The 24,794-nt window shown below is 35.9% G+C and overlaps 1 protein-coding gene across 2 annotated transcripts in view; it reads right to left on the bottom strand.

Moving 5' to 3' along the window:
- The window catches only part of MACROD2 (mono-ADP ribosylhydrolase 2), a 2,080,661-nt gene that overhangs the window by 1,999,329 nt on the left and 56,538 nt on the right, over window positions 1–24,794 (bottom strand). For both annotated transcript variants that reach the window (XM_073878419.1, XM_073878420.1), the window contains exon 3: window positions 626–733. In XM_073878419.1, the coding sequence (XP_073734520.1) occupies window positions 626–733 (108 nt within the window). The remainder of the gene's footprint in view (window positions 1–625; window positions 734–24,794) is intronic.

Here is a 24,794-nt window from a genome sequence, read left to right as displayed (position 1 = left end):
CAGCTACATAATAAAATATATAGGAGATACTACCATAAATAACACTGCTAATTTCCCCAATGTTCAAACATAAAAATTACTTAATTGATTATTAAAATAATTAAAGCATTTCATATCAAAAATGAAAAGTAATAACCAAACAACTATGATTTGGAAATCGCAGAAATAATTACCTTCTATTTTACTTTTTTCTGGTGTTCAAATCATCTCTTTACCACCTCTTCAAAAGAAAGAAAAACCTTGATGAATTTGTTTTTATGTTGGCCAATTATTAACTCAAGCATGAAACCAACAATAATAGAGCTTCTGAAGTTCTTTCTGAAGAACCTTCTGCATCAATTTATCACTTTTTGAGTGGGTTAGTACCCTAATCTCAATTTAGCATGGATACCATGAGTTAGCAAATTAACTGCAACACACACATAAAATAAATCCTCAGTGTTTTAAAATCAATCAATCAATCAATCAATCCTCAGTGTTTTTAATCCAGAAGGGAAGTACATAAGGTATTTCTATCCTAGGAAGGACACCTTTTTCTAAAATACTTATATTCCTGTTTATGAAAAATATTTTAAAATAATACTCATATAACAAATACATCACAAAAAAAAAATCAAGTACTCACCCGCATTGACTATAGCATCTACCTCTAGCAATGTGATGTCACCTCTATAGAGAGAAACTTTTTCACTCAAACTTTTCTTCACCTGTGATGTTTCCTGAGTATTTTCTTCTGTAATAAGAAAGGAATATATATCAATAGTAATAGTTTTAATTTCTTTAATAAAGACAATTTTGATACAAGAGCCAATATGGGTCACAATCTAATATACTGGACAAGTAGAAATAAATATAAGTACGAGAGCTGTGGTTTATTCTCTATTTATTATGTATTCCTCAATACAAATGCAGTATCACATATAAATTTAGACACGTTATATTGGTCAACAAAAAATTCAATGTTTATTATTATTATGAAAATATGAAATTTAAAGTAAAATTATGTACCACTAGTTTCATAAGAAGGTATGAAAAAGATGTACAACCACCAAGACAAAATAAATTTTCACAGTGAACAAGCTTATTTCATTTCATTCTAGTTACCTAAAGTCATCCCTGAAAAGCATATTCACTGAGAGCAAAAACATGTAGGTTCGGCTCTTTGCTACTTCTAAGTAATAAATGTCCCTAAAATGGGATGGATCAAGAATATTTGAATGGGTGCAGCACCTGGGTGGCTCAGTCCATTAAGTGTCTGCCTTCGGCTCAGGTCATGACCCCAAGGTCCTGGAATCAAGCACCACATGGGGCTCCCCGCTCAGTGGGGAGTCTGCTTCTCCCTCTCTCTCTGCCTCCTGCTTCCCCTGCTGTGCTCTCTCTTTCTCTCTCTGTCAAATAAATAAAAATCTTAAAAAAAAAAGTATTTTAATGGGTGAAACTGCTTTTCTTAACAAATTGTATTAACCTTTCACTCTAGAGAGCACTGCTAGATTTAAAAGAGAAAAAGCTCTGCCCTGCACACAATAGCCAGCAAGCTTATATATCAAAAACAAGCCAAAACATTACATTCTACAACTCAACTCATTTTCCAATGTTTCATGGCAATACTATAATTTGAGTTTCATTCATTTTTAACAAGTAGTAATGTTAAGACATTAAACAAAGCTGTACAAATCAATGTTTTAAAACATATTATATTACTATACATAAAAAGCTTAATAAAAAAAAGCTTTTTAATATACCTCTAGGAGAGTTGATTTATAAACTTAAACTTTTTAAAGTATTTATGATCTGTGCAAATCTTTCAAGGGGGAAGATAATGCTATTAATTCACTAAGACACTCTTAAATGAGCATATAATTTTGAAGTATCTGGGAGATGGGAGGTAATCGGTCACAAGTCACTGAAATTGTCTTTGGGCCCCAACAGCTACAGAAAAAAATTGGCCAAGACCATGGATATGATTTGTGGCCACAAAAGTGATCTTTCCTCTTTCTGCCTCCAAAGCATTCCCTTCTTTGTAATCACCTGTCTCCTTAAAGGATTCTAATCAAAATGCTCATTGGTGTTGGCAGTAGTAGCAGTAATAATAATAAGGAAGTGGAGAATAATGTGGGAAAATTGTATGCTAAAAGAGTAGAGAAAGATATTCAGAGACCTCAAAATAAAAAACCACCTCAAGGGCTCTTACAGTACTAGTACTGTCTGCCTTTGTCAGGCAATGGCAAAGAGCACAAACTGTGCTATCAGACTGACTCTGTTCAAATCTTGGTCTGCCAGTTAACAGCTGGGTGACATTTGAAAAGTTATTTATTTTCTCCATGCCTCAGTCTGTAAATTACTGGCTCCTTCACAGTTAACATGAGTTCTTTACCCTTAGAATAATATTTGCTCCATAGTAAGCTCTCAACAAACATTACCATTTTTTTAACGAATATTTTACAAAGGTGGCAAACTATTTCAGCATCTATATTCAGAATACCACAGTAGTTAAGAAATATTTTCAAATGATATTATTTTGAAAAATGTATCATTATGTGTATTATTACTATTATCATTATCATTATTATTATTCCCATCAGTGAAAGAGACTAGATTTTATTTATGCTCTAACCAAGCTGTCAATGCCTGGCCCAATGACAAAGATTTTGAGCCAGAAGACCTTGAGTTCCATATCCACTGTCTATTCTTACTACTTTTACCAAATTAGAAAGTCCTGATTCCCAATTAAAGATTGTTAAACGACAATAAATATTTGTTGGTTTTGTCAAAAAAATCTGGATATCTGGACTATTTTTAAATCTAGAAATTATAAAGACTTCTCAGTGAGGAGTTTCAGAACTCCATCAAGCATTAAATTGATAAGCTTATCACAAATGAATACATAAAGTTTGACTTTCCAACTTGGGATACAAAGTTAGATAGATTTCACATTCTTCCTTAAGTTGCATTTAGTTCTAAAAAGTACTTCTTCATTTCCTCATGAAGCATTACATATGTAATACTGTATTTGTAGTAATGGGACTTTTTAACATGTGACAATAAATCATGCATTTCTTTCTCCAAATGTAAAGAAATTATCAAAGAATGGTATTGGAAAGACTCAAAGTTTAAGCCATTTATAACACAAACAAATTCTCTCACCTGCAAATTTTTAAAAAATGGGGTATTTTGAGCCTGAACTAAAAGTTCAAGCAAATTCAACATACTGAATAAATATAGTGCTGTGAGACATCATTCAAATAAGTTACTCAAAATGGTCTTATTAGAATCAGCATCATTGAAGAAATATTTTTATCTTTCTCTCTCATTTTAAAAATTCATGTGAGCCTCCTTTTTCCTCATAGCCAGACTTACACTTGCTGCACAATTTCTCAGATGGTATATCAAAAAGGCACAAATGAATAAATAAAATCTTTAAAAAAAGGCATAAATGTACTTAAACCCTATAATTTGAGAGTATTAATAATTATCAGTATTTCCTCCAGCAATAAACCAAAATCAAACAGCATACTTTGACCAATACCTACTCTCTGTAAATACAACAATGTAAATTACTACCAGAGGCTATTTCTTTTATTTGAATGGCAATGCACTGCCTTCCTTTTCATACAAGTGTGTTTGATCAGCACTCCCAATGTATCTTTTCCTATATCCTGGGTTTTTAGTAATAAATAAGATAGAAAATTGTCAAGCATTGCTCTCTCATGGACATCCTAAATGTACATACACAAAGCAGTAATTCACATTTTGCACATAATTGGCTTTATTCAACCGCAAGTTGAAACACTTGTCAGTTGCACATATGATAGTAATTGTTCTTCTAGACTGCATACTATTTATATTTTAAAACAAACAAACAAACAACAACAACAACAAAAGAGCTAGAGAGTAAAGTGGTAAAAACAGCTTTTATTCCGGAACTACTGCAATTGGGGAAAAGAGATCTCAGTATAGAATCAGGCTCAATTCCCAATATAGCAAAGACAAATAGGGATTTATAACCACAGAGCAGAATGGTAATCAATGGAAGGAAAATTACTAAGAAAAAAATTGGAGGCAGGGGGAGACTGATTGAACAGACTTAGGATTCTTGCTAAAGGCAGGCTAGGGTGATCAGACATCACCTGGGTGTGGGAGGGGATGTGGAATTTGATCAATACTGAGGGTGGGAATTCTCTCTAAACTGATTTAGTAGAAATCTTACTAAAACTGGACTATGTAGATCTAGCAAAGATCTGTCCTAATCAGGAATAAAGCTTAGTGGAACCTGACTAAAATTTGGTTAAGAAGAAAGACTTTGTCAGTCCTTCCTCTTATTCAAGGAAAGAAGACATGTTCTTCTTTCTTTGAACAATGGAAGTCCGTTTCTCACTAGGCTGCCTTTTGTTCATTAAGGACCAGCTGAAACATTAGTTGAGACTTGGTAGTGAAGGATATTTGCTAGGTAGTATGAGCAGTCAAACATTTAACGAGGGGAATTTCTATAAAAAGAAAAGAAAACAAAGATTAGTGGTTGAAGCAGATGAGAAAACTAGTTTTTGAGTCTATAGGGCAGTTGAGAAGATTTCTAGAAGATGGGCTCAAAGCATCTTTTGCGGTTTGAACATCCTTGGTGATGGCATCAGCTGTTCCACTGAGCTTTCTGAATGGCCCACATAGCAGCAGACATGAAGGGTGACCATACATGATCCATTGAGGTGATTTCGTTGAAGTTTGTACCAAATCATACAGCTTCAGCTTGCAGGGCTTCAGGAGAAGGGCAATTTTAGGTCTCAATGATGCCAAATCAGGTGGTGGAGAGAAAAACTGGAAACATTTTGGAGAGTTGTAGCCAGACATTGGAGGAGGAAACCAGAGGAACTGACAAAATGTGCAAGACAATGAACAGGACTAGAATTTAATAACCCACAAACGAGGATGCACAACAGTTTTCCAATGAAGTATAAAATTTGTCTCTCTACAGTCACCCCACTTTTTAATCTTGTTTACAAAATAAGTCTGGTCTCATTAGATTTGGCCTAATTATTTATATAAGTACAGCAAGAATGTTAATTGACCACTTGGGACTTTCAAGTTTGGTTTGCTGGAACTTTTTGTAGAGAATCTTAAATTAGACTTTTAAAAGCCTCTTGAGCCTAAGCAACCAAACCTAGAACTCACCACCAGATTTAGCCTGTAATTCCTATAGATTTGAGTGAATTCCTCTCTTCTCAAGGTTGCCAAAACAGCCTAAAGTTCCTGGGCTTGCCAGGAAGTGACCTTCTTTATTCATCTGTAAGGTTGGGAACACTGTATACCAGGTAGAAGGCTGGTTTTTCCAAAAGGAGGTTGTAAGCATTGGCTCTAAAAAGTCAAACTTAGTTCCCTGAAACTATCTGATTATCTTATTCTATGCATCATTCTCAAATATGACATTCTAGTCAAAGCCTATATAATCAATTTTTCCAATTACGTCCTATTACAAGGAAGACAGATTCTTATTGAACTTACACAAATAATTTTATTGTCATGAAAATAAGAATACTCAATAGAGTTTCTGAACTCTGGAGAAATCAGGTAGGGAAAAAACATAAACATGAACATTTCATTTCTTTTTACAAAAGTATAATCTACTAAATTGTCATGAGTTACAGAAAACAGAGAGAAAGGGGGGCGCCTGGGTGGCTCAGTTGCTAAGCATCTGCCTTCAGCTCAGGTCATGATCCAGGGTCCTGGGATCGAGCCCCGCATCGGGCTCCCTGCTCCACGGGAAGCCTGCTTCTCCCTCTCCCACTCTCCCTGCTTGTGTTCCCTCTCTCACTGTGTCTCTCTCTGTCAAATAAATAAATAAAATCTTTAAAAAAAGAGAGAGAGAGAAAGGGGTTCCTTAAAACGTTAAAGAGCAATGTTCCAAAACAATAACCGCAAAAATCATAATCATTCTTCATTACTACATTCAGTCCCATGTAACTGATTCTTTCCCCCCACTGCATTATTTATTAAAACAGTAATAAAGAAAAAAACAAAAACCCACATACTTTTCTTTTTCCATTAAACCAACTACATTAAGTAATCTTATATACTGAGATCTATTTCTAAATTCTCTATTCTGTTCTACTGAATATTTCTCATAAATATATTCCTTTTTTTCTTTTCATTAAGTAATTCTTGTTCTGCTTGATCCTGAGTTAGCAGTTTTTTGAACCAGTCAGCTTCTTCATTAGTGCTGGAAATCCTTATTCAATCCAGTAGTATGGTCTCAAAAGTTACTTAAACAATAGTGCCTTTAGAAGCCTATAGTCCAGAGGACCTGTCATAGTCCTTTCCATGGTCTCTGAGATAGTTAGGTTTTTTTGAAAGGAACCACTTTTTTTTCTCTTTTTATTGTTATGTTAATCACCATACATCATTAGTTTTTGATGTAGTGTTCCATGAATCATTGTTTGCGAATAAAAAGGGGGCATGTTCTGAAAGGAAGCACTTTTGCCTGTAACTGACTGCAAGAGCTTTCAAGGAAGAGTCAGAGTAAAACAAAAGTTATCTCTGAATGATAAAAGGCTTATTTACATGACTAAAGATCTGAAGAATTCATTATAAAAATAATGCAACTGAAGAGGGAATTTTGTTATTTCTACGACATACAATGTTTAAATAACTGGAATTCTAACTGATAATACTATACCAGGACATATCATAGACAAAAGGGGGACTGGCAAATTTCTATAAACTTCATATAATTTCTTAAATATTTATATTTACCCATACAAGTATAACCTAGGGAAGGTTAAGCATCACTTCTTACTTGGCAATGTCTCCCATGCAATTTAAAATATCAAATAAACCAAATTATTTAACATTTCTTTTTTACAAGGTGAAAGAACAAATCCTTTCAGATTTTCCAGGGGCTGTCTGGGAAATACCAATTTCAGTTTAAAGTTAAGATTGCATTTTGGACTTCATTTTGAGAAGTTGTCAAAAATGTCAAAAGGTTTGAACCCTTGATTAAATAGGATCATAGACCATTGTGAAACAATATTTAGATTCTCACAAATATAATAAAGACAACATAAAGCACAGGAAATTATTTTGATAAGACACAGAATCTTTTTTTCCCAAAGCAGATTACTTAAAAGGTAAAGAAAATGCTTTACAATCTCTTCTTAAGAACAGACCAATAATCCAAGAAAACTTCATTGTTTTCAGAGAGAAAACCGAACTCCAGTTTTGCATCAGTACATCACTGGGCTCGTTTAAAAAAAAAAAAAAAAAACAGAAAAAAACAAAAACTTAATAAATAGATCCATTCAATCTTAGCCAACTTGATCACAGATAAAATTCCTCTTCTGCAAACCTTTTATTACTCTCTATATCCATTCATGTGTTTATATTTTTTCCTCTTCCTCATTCTGAAATAACCAGTGACCTTGATTTAGGACAAAATGACTCATTGCCTTAACAACAACAAAAATCCTCCATTCTGAAGAAATCAGAGAGGGAGACAAACCATGAGACTCTGGACTCTGGGAACCAAACTGAGGGTTACAGAAGGGAGGGGAGTGGGGAGATGGGGAAATTGGGTGATGGGTATTAAGGAGGGCACCTGTGGTGATGAGCACTAGGTGTTATATGCAACTACTGAATCATTGAACACTACATCAAAAATTAATGATGTACTATATGCTGGCTAATTGAACACAATAATAAAAAAATAAAATAAATTAAAACAATCCTCCATTCCTTGCAGACTTTGCATACAGAATTGTTTCTCTTTACCCTTATTATTTCTAATAGCTTCATTTACATATATTATCATTTTTAACTATATGTACTCTTTACAGAGAAGACTAAGTAGACAATTGTAAGCTGTCACATACGAGTATTCTGTAGCAGTCTAGCAAATTTTATGAATATACCATCTCTCAATTTCTGGAGACATGTTTATAGTACAAGCTTTTCAATATGGCAAAAGGACATATTTATTCACAAACTCAAATATATTTACTACCATACAAAAGGAAAAAGCCAAAAGAATATAAAGTTATGTTCAATAATTAGTGTTTCAGTATTTTACTTAGAAAAAATCTAGATTTACTTAATTTAATTTAGCATAAGCCTAAGGTTATAAGGTACTAAAAAGCCTTTGGAAACTATTTTTAGACAGACATATTATAACATTAAACAAAGCTCACTATCACCTCACGTTATTTCCCTGTTAACTACTTTTATAGCACATGAATGTTAGGCAAGCAGCACAAAAGCAAAAACCTAAAAAGGTTAAACATATGGATTTTTCTTTCACTGCTATGTGTGATATACAAGAAGTCATAGATATCAGGCAATTAATTTTTACTGCATTTTTACTTGTACATTTGGTGTTGGTTTGAATTTATAATTTTTATAATCTTAAACATCTAGTAGATATAACACAACCTTATTTGACTAATAAACCCAAATATAACAAAATGTATGCTCGTTTTATACTTATTGCTGATAACTCAGAAGACATAGTTGTTTTTATTAAACCAACAATTAAACTAATCTGATTTACCAAAGATTTACCAAGTCGTATGAACTTGAAAAGCAAAGTATTTGAGTTAGTTTCTATGTTTCTGGTAGCTTTAGAAATATTTAATTTTTATAAGCTCTCATTTACCTCTAAACCAATCTGAATAGAGTTCCTTTATGGTATTTCATGGATTAATTTGGTAATACCATCCAAAAGTAGGATAATATCACATATACATAATATACATATATATACACATACATACAAACAAAGATCTTACATTTTCATTCTAAAATTTTAACTATGAGTCAGGTAAACAGTAATACACTCTGGTCTATGCTCCCCTTGATATTTTCATCCAAATTATGTTCCTAGCAAAAGGAACAAGTTAAGATAACGTGTTCAATATAAGAGCTAATGCTTTTTACCAATATTTATAGGGGAGACATTCAAGATTTTTCATTTGCTCTGATATGTAATCTTATAGAGTCTGTAGATGGAAATTTTAGGTGAGAAACTGACCGAGGAGACATCAAGCAGATGTCTGGGTATCTCCAAAGCTTACCTGAGTGTATAAAATATCCAATCTGCTTCCAAGTATCTTTTCTTCCTTAGAAGCTTTCAGTAGTTGCTTTTGGGAGTCCCTGAGTCCCTTGAGAGCCCCCCAATGAGGAGCAGGGAGCCTGAAGTTCAAGTGATTATAGGGAGTTGAGAAGCTGCACTGGACAGAGGGATGTTGAAGGTAGGGATCTGAAGAGGTACATACCGAAGAATTCAAGGAAGCAGAAGGAAAGATCAAGGATTATAAGAGGAGGAAGGAAGATCAGAAGGGAGAGATCTTAGAGGAGCCAGTTTGGGGAGATTTAGTTTTCCAAAGAAGCCAATGAAGTTCCAAACTATCCTTAGTAAAGCCAAGCCAGCAAGAAAGGAAGTAGACATAGATTGCAGAGCATACAGCCAGCAGGATCTCAAGAAAGACATTTCAGTGGACTGAAAAATTCCCAAGGGAGGAGCAGGATCAAATAGAGAAAACAGAGAGGCCTACAAAGAGCCAGGGAAAACCTCTGCAGCCCAGGAGTAAATCACTACTCAAAATAAAGACCAGGGAGAAAGACTTCCAGCTCAGTAAGTACCTTTCACACAAAGAATCCTGCCTCTAAGTCAGCTTCAGAGTATACTTAGAATCTTAAGATTCAAAATCTGTCCCTACTGGGCTTTAACTGACTGTCATCCAGGGCACTGGCTGAGTCAGCCTCACCAACAGATCCCCAATCAATCAGTCAAGAGTGAAGACAAAGGCTTCAAAGATCAGATATAGAAGATGATCAGATATCCAAGATAGGGAATTCTCTTTAAATTGACTTAACAAAATTCTTGCTAACAGCGGGCTATGCAGGTGTAGCAAAAATGGGGCCTAGTCAAGGAAAGGGCTTAGAGGAATCAAATTAAAGTTTGGTTAAAGAGAAAATCTTTGTTAATATCATGTGACGTTCAAAAGTGGTATTTGGGGAAAAAAAAAAAACCTGTTCCTCTACTTCCTACCCTGAGGAATAGTAACAAATAATATTTGTTATTAACTTTGAACTGGATTTATTATCATTTGTAATAGTTTGACATGTCAGAAAATACTGAAAGACCTCAATATGAGGGAGAAAAGCACATAGTGGGTCCTATCTAGTTTACCCATCAGTATAATCTCTACCTTTCATGGTCTTTGAGTTATTATACAATTCTGTAAGTTGTAAAAAAAGAGATAAAAATGCAAATGATTCTTGTCCCTGGAAATGCAAATAGATTATGTTCCCTTGAATGCAACTGATATTGTCCTGTGGTCAATTTGCATTTATTTGTAAATTCATTTCAGAGTTCCTTACTACCTATATTTATATGATCCTTTAAATCCTCCTTTGAACCAGAATTAAATAAAATTGTTGGTAAGTGTTCATTTTATATCTGTATGAATCGTAATCTCATCTTCATAAAAACATTTCCCTCTGATGGACATTTTTATTTAGTTCCAGTTTATTTAATTAATACTTAGATAACATTTACTAGGTACTGGGTACTGTTCTAACACTTACAAATATTAGTTCCTAGCATCCTAACAAATCTATGTAGTATACATTACTAATACTCCCTCTATGTAGATAAGGGAGCTGAAGCATATAGAAAGGAGATGGTTTGGGGCGCCTGGGTGGCTCAGTCGTTAGGCATCTGCCTTTGGCCCAGGTCTCGGATTAAGTCTGCTCAGTTGGGCTCCCTGCTCAGCAGGAAGCCTGCTTCTCTCTTTCCCACTCCCCCTGCTTGTGTTCCTGCTCTCGCTGTATCTCTCTCTGTCAAATAAATAAAAATCTTTAAAAACAAAAAAAAGGAGATGATTTGACCAAGTAAAGACAGCTGGTAAGTACAAACCCAGGATCTGAACTCGGGCAGCCCATGCTCTTACCCAACATGCTATGCAAGCTTTTATTTACCTACTTTTATTTCAAAGAGTCCAATTCTGAATCAGGTGCCTTTTGTTTAAGTCCCTTCTCTCCCTTTATTGCAAAATATAGGAATTTCACCCCCCACAAAAGTACTGTCCCAGAAAAAAAATGTAATCGGTTTATCAAAGTGGTTACCATACCTTGAAAATAATGCAAAGGCCTCAGTGGTTTCCTGCTACTACTATTTGACAATGTTTTGTAACATACAACACACCAGGGATTAGGGAACTACATAATAAAATCAAATTTGCTGATATTAATCATGTATCTTCTTTTTGTATTTTCTTTTTTTGTTTATGCAAGATTATCAAATTTGCAGATTCAATCCAAACACATCCTCTATTTGCACTGGGACTCTGTTTACTATTTACATTTATTACTTTATTCTGAATTCTGGCATTTATGTTACTATTTCACCTCTTTTCTTAGGCATCAATAAACCACTTTAAAGATACTGATCCCTTTTATGAGGTAGAAATGTAATGCAATGCTATAGTAAAAACAACAAAAACAAATTGAATGAAATGTTTATTAACTCACCAATGACATTAACATATATTAGGAGAGGAAAACTTTTTAACTGAATCTTAATTAAGATTAACTGACCAACATTATCCTATTTTAAAAGCAGTTCTAACTTTTAAGACTATAATTGATAATATAATAGAATTTTCATAAAAGTCATAATTATATTTTACATTTCAAATTTTTAAAACATGTTGAACAAAACTGTCTTATCACTTTCCCTTAGAACTGCCAAACTACCTAAAGGCCACTTGATAAACAGCTAAGGAACCTCTACAGGGTCCCCTGACCAGGCTTGGAAAACCAAGATGCTGGAGGAGATTCACATGAAGTACCTAGGAATACTTCAAATTCTTATGTTCCCTCATACTAACATCCTCTGTATTCTAGCATCCATGGGCATGATACAGAAAAGCCACCAAGGGCACCAATGAGTTGACTGGTGGTCCCTCAACAAGGGACCTGCTGCCAGTGTACCTCTTCCATTCTGAGGATGCCAGAAAGATCAGTTAGACCACACTACAAAATCAAAAAAGTAAAGATCAAGCAAATGTCTAAAGAAATTAATGTTTAAATTAAATTAAATTATAACCAAGATGATCAGAAAACTAATTTGGGGTTCATTAAGGGGCTTTAAGGACACACAGCCTAAGAACTAGAGGAACCCCAGAGATACAGGCTGTGTTTCTGAGATTATATCTTAAAACTGGACAGTCTGTTGATCTGCACACTTCTATCTCCTATCTGATCATGCCTGCCTAATAATCACGATGCCATATTCCAGAATCCTGCCTGTTTTGCCCTTTCACCTTCATAGCTCACTTCTTTAATTGGCTTGAGACTCAATCCCCCTGCCTCTCTTCCTAGCTCCAACTTCCACAGAGCTTCCATGGATGAAAATCTCAACAACAGATTTTTTTTTCAGCCCTGGGACTCCAAACTAACCCTGTCAGGGAAAGTCAGAAAACCTTCAGATAAAGTGCTCTAATTTAAGTGACACTTCACCTGATTAGGGAGGCAGGCATTCCAGGCATGATAGCCATGCTAAATAATGCAGGAAATACAAAGCCCAGCAAAGATGAACTCCACATTCTAGCAGAATGACAATGAAACATACACAATTAACTTCAATATAAGGAAGATTATTATCAATGCCATAACAAAGACTCAAAGTGCTTTGAGGTTCAGACAGAAATAACATTCAGTGAAGTTTTATAAAAGTGAAACTTCCAAGCTCAGTTTTAAAGGATCAGTAAGCCTCTGTACCAGAGGGCTACAGAATAGGATGAAGGTGACAAGATGGAAGGCCATTCCCAAATCATAGGGGGGAGAAAATAGAGTATGCATTAAGGAAAAGTGAGAATTCATCCAGAATGAAAATATGGAAAGCACCACAAACTGAGGGATAGTGGTAGGTAAGACTCGAGCCATTCAGGTTTGAACCAGATGGTAGAAGGCCTTGTTTGAGATCCGTTAGAGAACTCACAAATTGACAGCTTCCGCTGAATATTTTCTTCAGCTTAAATAGTGTCATTATTGTTTTTGCTTTTGAAATTGCATTATAAATTTTTAATTAAATTTTAGCATTAAATATGAGATTTCACAATAAACCTAGATTTCCTACTTCTTCTGAAAAATCAGTTCTAGAAATACCGAGCCCACATACCCACATGACATGTGAGTAGAGGCTAGGCCTATCCTACCCTTTGGATAGGCATCCTTCCCTTTCCTGTTTATAACAGAGTATATTTGTTTACATGTAAACCAGGCTAGCCTCACTCAGTTACACTACCTGTCTGTCCCCACAGGCATTTGGATGTTAGATTCAAAGGATTAATGACCACTGACTACAGATCCAAGGTATCTATCAGAAATTTATTAGAACACAGTTACTGAAGTGGCATGAAAAAATATGAAGCCAGTTTCCACAAAATCAGAACAAATGCTTACATGTCAAACAATAAAACTACAATCAAAACTTAGAAAAAAAACTTATATTGGGATCTAGGCTGTCGTAAAAATTCAGTAACTCAGGACCACAAAATTAACTGAGAAAACTGTTTTCCTTAATTGATTCATTTACCTGTAAATAAGGAGCATTAATGGAAAAAAAATTCAGTAACTAAGAATGGCCAAAAAAACTTGCAAAGAATCATACTTCTCTGTGTCTATGCCCTTGGATAGTACTCTTCCACAACAGCTCTGGACTTTTCCACGTCCTTTCTCCTTTTCCTTTTCTTTGCCTTTGACCAATGGGACCCAACAAACATGACCCAAGCAGAGGCTTAACGAGTGCTTGCACATTGATATTTGCCTTCCCTAGCTATGCCAAGACTACAATGTGACAAAGTCTAGGCAAGTCTATTGGAGAATAAGTGGCCACTTAGAACACAGACAAGTCATTTTAGATGAGATTCGGAGCCACCAGCCTGACAAATGCCAGCCAGATATGTAAGACCATCCAGAACCATCAAGCCCCAGCCAACCCACTTGCTAACTATAGAATCTCCTAGTTAAAACCAGAGACTGAAGAGCCACAAAGTTTTCAGCCACCAAATTTTGGAAGAGTTTGTTGCACAGCAAAGCTAACTGATATGGAAAGGAAGAGGTGGAGGAGGGGAAGCAAAAAGGGGCTTTGAAGAGGACTGAATGAAGTTCAGACAAAAATGAAGTTGCAAACTCCCAGCTTAACAGCTACTGTGAGTTATCCTAGAAGAGAAGGTCTTCTAATCTAATATCTTCAATACTTAAAAGAACCATAAGATTTGAGAATGAATGGATATGCTGGATAGAGAGGAATGTGGGGATGAGAGGGGTGGAGTGCTCAGCATCATATCTTTAAATAAGAACAACAGATCAATGTGTATATATCATGTAATTCTTCTCTTTCCTAAAATGGTATATTCAAAATTTTACCCATCTATTTTGTATGGCCTGTTTCTCTATAATAACACTGAATCATGATAATCAGTCTATTGAGATAATTTAAGGAAACTGAGACACTAGGAAATTAAGCAACTTGGGAAAATGTCTTAAAACTGACAGAACTGAGATGTGAATCCTGGAAACGTAGTTCCAGAATCCATGTGTCTAACCAGTGTGCAATATTGCCTCATAGTAAGAATCAGCCTTACAAGGTTAAAAAAGTTAGAGTCAAGTTCTTAAAGATTTTTTATTTATTTATTTGAGAGAGAGAGAGCGAGCATGAGCTGGGTGGGGGCGGGAGGGTCGCAGGTGCAGAGGGAGAGGGAGAAGCAGACTCCCCACTGAGCAGGGAACCTGACATGGGGCTTGATCCCAGGACCCTGAGATCATGACCTGAGCCAAAGATAGCTGCTTAACCGAGTGAGCCACCCAGGCACCACCAAAATTTTTTAAGTTTAATGTAACTATCCATGAAGATGTACGGGGTGGGAGCTTACACATTAAAAATGTCTTTTATCCTAATGATATAGTCTGCTAAAAATCAATTTTGTTAAAAATTATGACAACACTACATAGTATGACTCTTAGTCTAAAATTTATGTAAGAATGATGCAACCTAATATTTCAAGCAATCTTGTATAAAAATCAACTAGGTTCATATAGTCCAAAGAGAAGGAGAATCTAATTTCTGCCCTTTTAGTAAAGTTTATGAAATCCACATTTATAAAGACATAAATAAATGCTGGTTTAAATAAAGAAATAATATTAAAAAACTAGAAAATCAAAAAAAGTAGGATATATAATTTGCCTTCTTTTTCATTATTTAAGTGTAGCATTTTTCAGTAGGTTAAGATACTTTAGTGGGTTACAAAGTCCGTTTCATAGACTGCAACCAACTTTTTCACAAAATGATATAGAGCGGAATTAAAATATTACAGTGCACAGCATGGAGTAATAAAAAGTATAAAATTCTGTTTCAGTTACATGTACACAGATACACACTTTTATGACTAATATGTTTGTAACTGTGGATCTTGGGTAAATTTCTCTTTGAAATTTTGAAGTCACTGTATATTTGGATTTGTCTCTGACACAAAAATGTTTTAAAATGTTGTCATTTTGGTATTTTGTCCTTCCACAAAAATGAACAAATTTTAAAGACTAGGCTTCAAAATATTATACAGTGATCATTTCTGTAAGATTCCTGGAGTGCAGGACTAACACCTCATTATTGCCTAGCTTATATCAAGATTTTACAGGGTTGGGCACCTGGGTGGCTCAGTCAGTTAAGTGTCTGACTCTTGATTTTGGCTCAGGTCATGATCTCAGGGTCAGGAGATCAAGCCCTGGCATAGGCTCAGCACTAGGCTTGGAGTCTACGTAACATTCTCTCTCTCTCTCTCTCTCTCTCTCTCTCTCTCTCTCTCTCTCCCCCCGCCCTCCCCACCCCCCACCCCACTATCTCTCTCTCAAAATAATAATAATAATAATAATAATAATAAAGATTTATAGGGTCTAGCACAGAGACAGATATTTGATAAACAGACAGGAAATACAGAATCAACTGACCAACTGATTACTGAATATTTTCATGTCTAAGAGGACTTGTTTTGTTCTACAGGGGCAAAATCCACATAGAAAGTACATGATAATGGACTACAGTGTCACAATACAAAACTCTAACTCACTTGTACAACTTAAATGAAAAGTGAAAATTTTCAGAAGATATGATTTAACCTGTAGTAGATACCTAAATCTAAAGAAAACAGGAAAATGAAGAAATTACAAGGCCTAAATTAATAAAGAGGAAAAACTGGAATTCAACAAAATTTTTGAAAGAGACCTTGGAACTCTATAAGATGAAGACACCAAAGTCCTGTGTCTTCCCCAAACTTATAGAATTAGTTGATAGCAGTTCCAGTATTCCTTTCCCTCCAAAATGATGATTCATACACTTTGGGTGTAATCTTATAGTTTATCTAAAAGAACACATCTTTCTATTTGTGATATAGAGATATATGTATCTGTACTATCCCATCTTCTAAGAGTCAGTAAAGGATGGTAGTAGGAAACCAGGTTCTGGAAGCATTATGCCTAGATTTGAATCCCAGCTCTGCCACTTACTAGCTATGTAGCATTGGTCAAATTTAACCTTTCTGGGCCTCAATCGCCTTGCCTGTAAAATGGGGTTAGTATCTATCTTATTGGGTTGTTGTGAGGATTAAATGAATTAAGACATAGGATAGCACATGAAACAGTGCCCTATTTACAGTAAAAACACAGTAAATGTTAGCTAACAGGAGGAAGAGGAGAATTACTACTAATCTGAAAGTCTGGGCAGAATCCATTTTTTGTGCCATGTACACCACCCAACACAATACTTACTTTTCAAAAATACTGATTGACTGTGTTGGCTCAAATATCCTGCCCCTGTCAGGAAATCCAGAAGTGACTCAACCAATGAGCTGGGAATAGAGAAGAAAGTTTCTCACACTGAACCACAGAAGACACTAAAATTAGGTGAGTGCATACAGACATACAAAGGTATACAGGAGTCAAGGAAATTGCAAAGGAGAAATGTCAAGAACACCAAAGAATAGAAGCTAGCAGTCCCAAGGCCAATAAGAGTACAAAAAGGTGGGCCAAATGTCCAGAAGGAATCTGGATTAACTGGCCAGAATTGTCATACATGACAGTCTTTGGCTTGGCTTTCTATTATGTTCAGCTTTCACAGGGCACACGGGGGTCCAGCCAAATTTAAAGGAGAAGTTGAACTAACACACCAACTGAGTTTGAGAACTATTTGGTCTAGCTTTCCCTGCAGGATGCTAACATCTGCAACAAACTTGAGTTCTCTGACTTGGACTGTGTTAAGTTAAACATTAAAATACTCAAATCATTTTCTTTAATTCTAGCTCTTTTTTCCTAAATAGTATTTAATTTTCTCCCAGGATTCTTTGAATATTATGATAATAATTACTTAATTAATATAATTACTAATCTTGGTTCCTCTTTATTCATTAAGCTCTCTTCATTTATTATCATTAGTATAATTTAGTTATTAACCACTGACCTGCACTTGGCACTGTACGAGATGTTATGCAATTTAAACACACAGCTGCTGCCCACCAAATACAAGCAAAAGAAAATCACCGACCTATCTAATCAATAAGTAAAATTGGAAGGGAGCCTGAATAAAAACATAGATCCCTGAGGAAGCTCTTAAAGTTATCTTGTCCTAAACTAAGACTGTGGCAATGGAAACAGGAAAGGGCAAATGCCAGCAAAACTACTCAAAAGGCATATTTAACAAAGTGTTAGGATCTCAGTGCAGGAAGGAGGACAGGAAATTGCTGGGACTGACTTCCTGGTTTCTGATCTAGGTGGCTGTGAGAGGCAATGCAGTGAGAGCCAGTTTGGGAAGAAAGATTAATTAAGTCAGTCTTGGGTATCTTAAATCTGAACTTGCCAGAATATTTAAGTACAGGTGTTATATGTACACAGGTCTTGGTGCTTAAAAGAAAGGTGTTCAGGCTAGAAATGCAGATTTGGAGATACTGTCATGTGGTAGGGGCCCCGGGTGAGATCACCATGGGTGCACATGTCAAGGAAAGCAGGCCAAAGATGGAACACTAGAGAACCCAACCTTTATAGGTAAGGCTAAGGGTAATAACATGAAAAAGACACAAAGAACACATACTTAGAGAGACAGGAGAAAAACCAGAAGTCTTATGGAGGAGAAAGTTTCATAAACAAGTGATCAGTCATTTCAAAGGTCACAGAGAACAGAAGGACTGAAAATGTCCCATTGGATGTAACATTATGTCATCACTGGTGACCTTAATAAGAATAGTTTCAATAAATCCAGAATATGGATATGCCTATAGCCAAACTTAGACCATTTCTATCCCACAAGATGGTAGAGAAATAAGATGGAAAGAATCTATGTCTCTGAATGGCCAATGGAGTTGAACTTCCAACTGACCTAAAACACTCCCCTGTAAAGTAAGGAACAAAGTAAAAATCTTTAAACCATGGAATCATTGGTAGGTCTCTTTGTTATAAGAGCCCAGCCTTTCCCTAGCTTACCCATCCAGCAAATAAATATACAATAACTTATCTAATTAATTCCTTTTTTTTGCGAGTTTATTTTTTAATGTTTTTATTGTTATGTTAATAACCATATATTACATCATTAGTTTTTGATGTAGTGTTCCATGATTCATTGTTTGTGCATAACACCCAGTGCTCCACACAGAATGTGCCCTCTTTAATACCCATCACCAGGCTAACCCATCCCCCCACCCCCCTCCCCTCTAGAACCCTCAGTTTGTTTTTCAGAGTCCATTGTCTCTCATGGTTCGTCTCCCCCTCCAACTTACTCCCCTTCATTCTTCTCCTCCTGCTATCTTCTTCTTTTTTTCTTAACATATATTGCATTATTTGTTTCAGAGGTACAGATCTGTGATTCAACAGTCTTGCACAATTCACAGCACTCACCATAACACACACCCTCCCCAATGTCTATCACCCAGCCACCCCGTCCCTCCCACCCCCTACCACTCCAGGAACTCTCAGTTTGCTTCCTGAGATTAAGAATTCCTCGTATCAGTGAGGTCATATGATACATGTCTTTCTCTGATTGACTTATTTCACTCAGCATAACACCCTCCAGTTCCATCCACATCGTTGCAAATGGCAAGATCTCATTCCTTTTGATGGCTGCATAATATTCCATTGTGTATATATACCACCTCTTCTTTATCCATTCATCTGTCGATGGACATCTTAGCTCTTTCCACAGTTTGGCTATTGTGGACATTGCTGCTATAAACACTGGGGGGCATGTACCCCTTCGGATCCCTACATTTGTATCTTTGGGGTAAATACCCAGTAGTGCAATGGCTGGATCGTATGGTAGCTCTATTTTCAACTGTTTGAGGAACCTCCATACTGTTTTCCAGAGTGGTTGCACCAACTTGCATTCCCACCAACAGTGTAGGAGGGTTCCCCTTTCTCCGCATCCCCACCAACATCTGTCATTTCCTGACTTGTTAATTTTCGCCATTCTGACTGGTGTGAGGTGGTATCTCATGGAGGTTTTGATTTGAATTTCCCTGATGCCGAACGATGTGGAGCAGTTTTTCATGTGTCCGTTGGCCATTTGGATGTCTTCTTTGGAAAAATGTCCGTTCATGTCTTCTGCCCATTTCTTGATGGGATTGTTTGTTCTTTGGGTGTTGAGTTTGATAAATTCTTTATAGATTTTGGATACTAGCCCTTTATCTGATATGTCATTTGCAAATATCTTCTCCCATTCTGTCGGTTGTCTTTTGGTTTTGTGGACTGTTTCTTTTGCTGTGCAAAAGCTTTTTATCTTGATGAAATCCCAATAGTTCATTTTTGCCCTGGCTTCCCTTGCCTTTGGCGATGTTTCTAGGAAGAAGTTTCTGTGGCTGAGGTCGAAGAGGTTGCTGCCTGTGTTCTCCTTTAGGATTTGGATGGACTCCTGTCTCACGTTTAGGTCTTTCAACCATTTGGAGTCTATTTTTGTGTGTGGTGTAAGGAAATGGTCCAGTTTCATTCTTCTGCATGTGGCTATCCAATTTTCCCAACACCATTTGTTGAAGAGACTGCCTTTTTTCCATTGGACATTCTTTCCTGCTTTGTCAAAGATTAGTTGACCATAGAGTTGAGGGTCCATTTCTAATTAATTCCTTTTTGAGAGCATATAAGTCATTTCCCATTTTTATTGTTAAAAATAATACTATAATATGAAGACCTTTATTTACACACAAATCTTTTGACTATATCTCTGATTATATCTTTGTTTTCAACTTCTAAAACAGAATTAGAGTCATGCACGGGCTTTAGAAGCAGACTACAAGATCATTCTGATTTATTTTCATGGAGGTAAGGGAAACACACAAAAAAATATGGCTGAGATAACTTCAAAAGAGATAAGGTGATGGAGGGAATTCTCTCACAATGGGTATCTGTATCAAACATCACACTGTATACTTCAAATATCTTACAGTCATATTTGTCTATTATACCTCAATAAAGCTGAAAGACAAATTGTTTTAAAGGATAAAGCGTGGCCATTGGATTAGGGCTCCCTGTTTATCCAAACATGACTGAGAATTGTAGAAGTCAGATTTCATTAGATTCTGCATCCTCATTAATTAGTCATCCTTAAGCCTTCTAACTAGTTTGATTTTAACTCTCCTAACTCATATCCAACTAGACTATAAATCCTACCAACTTGACTCTTAAAATATCCCAAATTTATGTTCTCCTCTTGACAATGAAATCACCCTGGTGTATTAAGTTAAACATTAAATTGAATCAAAAGATAAAGGTCCCTTGTACTAATCTACCTGATCAGCCTCATTTTCCACAACTCACCCATCACCCTGCTCTCTTATCAAACCAGCCACTTTAATGGTTCTATGTCTTTGTAAATACTGGAATGTCATTACCTTTCATCCTTTTGACAAACTCCTACTCCTCTCTTAGGAGCTAGTACAAATGTCAGATGTTTTGTGAATTCTCCTCTACCCCAAATGACTTTGTCATTCAGTATATTATATAATTATCAATTATTTTATAAATGATTCTCAGTCTCTAAAATGAGAACATCAAGGCTAGATTCATGTCTTTTGCATATTTGAGTCACTCCGGATTCCTAGCACAATAACTGATACATTGTAAATACTCAAACATTGACTAAAGGAAAGAAAGGAAGACTGGAAGGAGCACAGCAGGCAAGAATGAAATAAAAAAGAAACTAATACAAAGGATATTTTCAAAATCAAGGCTACTCACTTGAATATATTAGTGAACAACAGCAAATATTACGTCAAACTAAAGCAAATTTCTATGCAGGCACAGTAATAACTTGGACATATTTTAATTTTCTGCTTCAAAAATCACTAACTTCTGAAGCTTCTGTTTTTTATTCTTTAATCTTTAAGGTAATTTCACCAAGTGTTTTCCAAGAACAGGCAAAATCTCTGGGAGTAAGGCTGAAGACATCATTTAGCAAACTTAAAGGTGATTTTTTTAAAAGATTTTATTTATTTATTTGAGAGCGAGAGAGAGAGAGCACAAGCAGGGGGAGCGGCAGAGGGAGAGTGAGAAGCAGGTTCCCCACCAAGCAGGGAACCCGACGTGGGACTCAATCCCAGGACGCTGGGATCATGACCTGAGCTGAAGGCAGACGCTTAACTGAATCAGCCACCCAGGTGCCCATTAAAGGTGACTTTTTTTTTTTAAGTTTTATTTATTTATTTGAGAGAGAGAGAGAGCACAAGCAGGGGAGGAAGGAGAAGCAGGTTTCCTATCAAGCAGGGAGCCCCATGCGGGGCTTGATCCCAGAACCCTGGGATCATGACCTGAGCCAAAGGCAGATACTTAACAACTGAGTCACCCAGGCGTCCCAAGGTGATTCTTAACTACATTAAACTTGGAGGGCCATTGCTCTAAATTATTATTTTACACATAAAATCATGACATAATTTTATTTTTTAAGTTTTTATTTAAATTCCAGTTAGTTAACATACAGCATATTACTTTCAGGTATACAATACAGTGATTCAACACTTGCATACAACACCCAGTGCTCATCACAACAAGTGCCCTCCTTAATCCCCATCACCTATTTAATTCATACCCTCACCCACCTCCCCTCAGGTAACCATCAGTTTGTTCTCTATAGTTGAGTCTGTTCTTTGGTTTGCCTCTCTTTTTCCCTTTGCTCATTTGTTTTGTTTCTTAAATTTCACATATGAGTGAAATCATACAGTTTTTGTCTTTCTCTGACTTATTTCACTTAGTATAATGCTCTCTAGCTCCAACTATGTCCTTGCAAATGGCAAGATTTCATTCTTTTTTATGGCTGAAAGCTGGAGTGATTAGAACAGTATGGTGCTGGCACAAAAATGGACACACAGATCAATGGAACAAAATAGAAAACCCAGAAATGAACCCACAATTATATAGTCAGTTAATCTTTGACAAGGCAGGAAAGAATTTTCCCAATGGGAAAAAGACAGTCTCTTCAACAAATGGTGTTGAGAAACCTGGACAGCAACATGCAAAAAGAATGAAATTGGACCACTTTCTTACACCAAACACAAAAATAAATTCAAAATGGAAGCAAGACCAAAGTGTGAGACCTGAAACCATAAAAATCCTAGAGTAGAACACAGGCAGTAACCTCTTTGACATCAACTATAGCAACTTCCTTCTAGAATATGTCTCCTGAGGCAAGGGAAACAAAAGCAAAAATAAACTATTGAGACTATTTCAAAATAAAAAGGTTCTGCACAGCAAAGGAAACAACCAACAAAACTAAAAGGCAACCTATGGAATAAGAGAAGAAATTTGCAAATTACATATCTGATAAAGGGTTAATATGCAAGATATATAACAAACCTATAAAACTCAACATTCAAAAAACAAATAACCCAATTAAAAATGGACAGAAGACATGAATAGATATTTTTCCAAAGAAGACATACGGATGGCCAACAGACACATGAAAAAATGCTCATCATCAGGGAAATACAACTCAAAATCACAAATGAGATATCATCTCACACCTGTCAGAATGGCTAAAATCAACAACACAAGAAACAACAGGTGTTGGCGAGGATGTAGAGAAAGGGGTACCCTCTTGCACTGCTGGTGGGAATGCAAAATGGTGCAGCCACTCTGGAAAACAGTGTGGAGGTTCCTCAAAAACTTAAAAATAGAACTACCCTTTGATCCAGCAATTGCATTTCTAGCTATTTACCCAAAGAATACAAAAATACTAATTCAAAGGGATACATGCACCCTGTTGTTTAGAACAGCATTATCTACAATAGCCATTACAGAAACAGCAAAAGTGTCCATCAACTGATGAATGGATAAAGATGTGGTATATACTGACATAATTTTAATATAATATTGGAAGCCCAAAGACTTTTGTAAACTAGGCATACCATTCACAGAAAGTAAAAGCTATTAACTTACACTCAGTAGTATGTTCCTGAGTTTTCCCGTGTTGTCACAAACAGAAAGTATATATAACTCTATCTATATTTAAGATGCTGGTAATGATAAATTCCATAACAACTATACATATGATCATTATTTTTGAGGTCATAAATTTGCAGAATATAAGAAAGATTATGAAATCTGCAATTCTAAGATATTTAGGGAAAATAAACATCCTGAAACTCTGGAGGAGCACCTTCTCAACCTTCTCCTTTACTGATTTTTACATGATTAAGATCAGACTTTTAGTACTGATATATAAAATCATATGCATTTGCATAATCACCAACCTGTACTGGAAGTACCAGCCCTGAAGGAAAAGAACATATATTCACACTTTGGAAAAAATTTTTATTTCTTAGGTTATCCTGACAAATGCATTACAGATCACTTTTAAATCTTTTCATATATTTACAAGAAATTTTTAAAAAGAACTTTAAAACCGGCTCAAATAACTAATAAATTGAAATGTTAAGAATTTTCAGCAGCAAGACTTTACATCTTCTTTCAGTGGAATCTTCTAACAGATGCAATCGGTAGTGTACTTATATGCAAAAATATCACAAAGTACACTTCAAAGGAAAAACCAAAAAATTTAGCAACATTTTCCATGTGAGAGTATATGACGTTCACACTTCCAAGGTGTACATGCATACATAAATGATGAGCTGAAATAAGCAATGTGATAGCTTTAAGGTAACTGATGCATATAAAATATACAATTTCCCCTCTATTTAGTCCTATTCTATTCATTTAAAAGAATTGCCAAATGATAAAAGCCAGTCCATAAATAAGTCACAATAACCCAAAAAGTACCCTTACTGGTAATAGGCACTAAAACCATTTAAAGAGGAGCACCTAGGTGGCTTAGTCGGTTAAGCATCCAACTCTTGATTTCAGCTCAGATCATGATCTCAGGGTCCTGAGATTGAGCCCTATGTGGGGCTCAGCACTGGGAGTAGAGCCTGCTTAAGATTCTTTCTCTCCTTCTGCCCCTCCAGCACAGTCTCTCTCTCAAAAACAAAAAATCTTTAAAAAAAATAACTCTGATAAAAAGAAAAATATTTAGATTCTCCTTCTGAGCACACGGATGATTATGCTTCCCCCCACTCTCCCACCCACGTCTAAAAAGCTCCTACTGCACATGCCTCTGGAACTGTTCTGAGATCAGAAATCTCAACTATATCCTTAGCCTAGCCGCTGAATGAGAATTTCACTTTCTGTACTTGACTGAAACTTAGCTGTCCTCTAAGAGTATCAACGCATTTCAAATGGAGGGTGTGTGTGTGTGTGTGTGTGTGTGTGTGTGTGTGTGTGTGTGTGTG

This window comes from Callorhinus ursinus, unplaced genomic scaffold (assembly GCF_003265705.2).
Source record: "Callorhinus ursinus isolate GAN/ISIS: 27379988/994484 unplaced genomic scaffold, GSC_fseal_2.0 scaffold29, whole genome shotgun sequence".
Classification (NCBI taxonomy): Eukaryota; Metazoa; Chordata; class Mammalia; order Carnivora; family Otariidae; genus Callorhinus; species Callorhinus ursinus.
The sequence above is the reverse complement of the archived record's forward strand: the minus strand, read 5'-3'. Positions and strand labels throughout refer to the sequence as shown.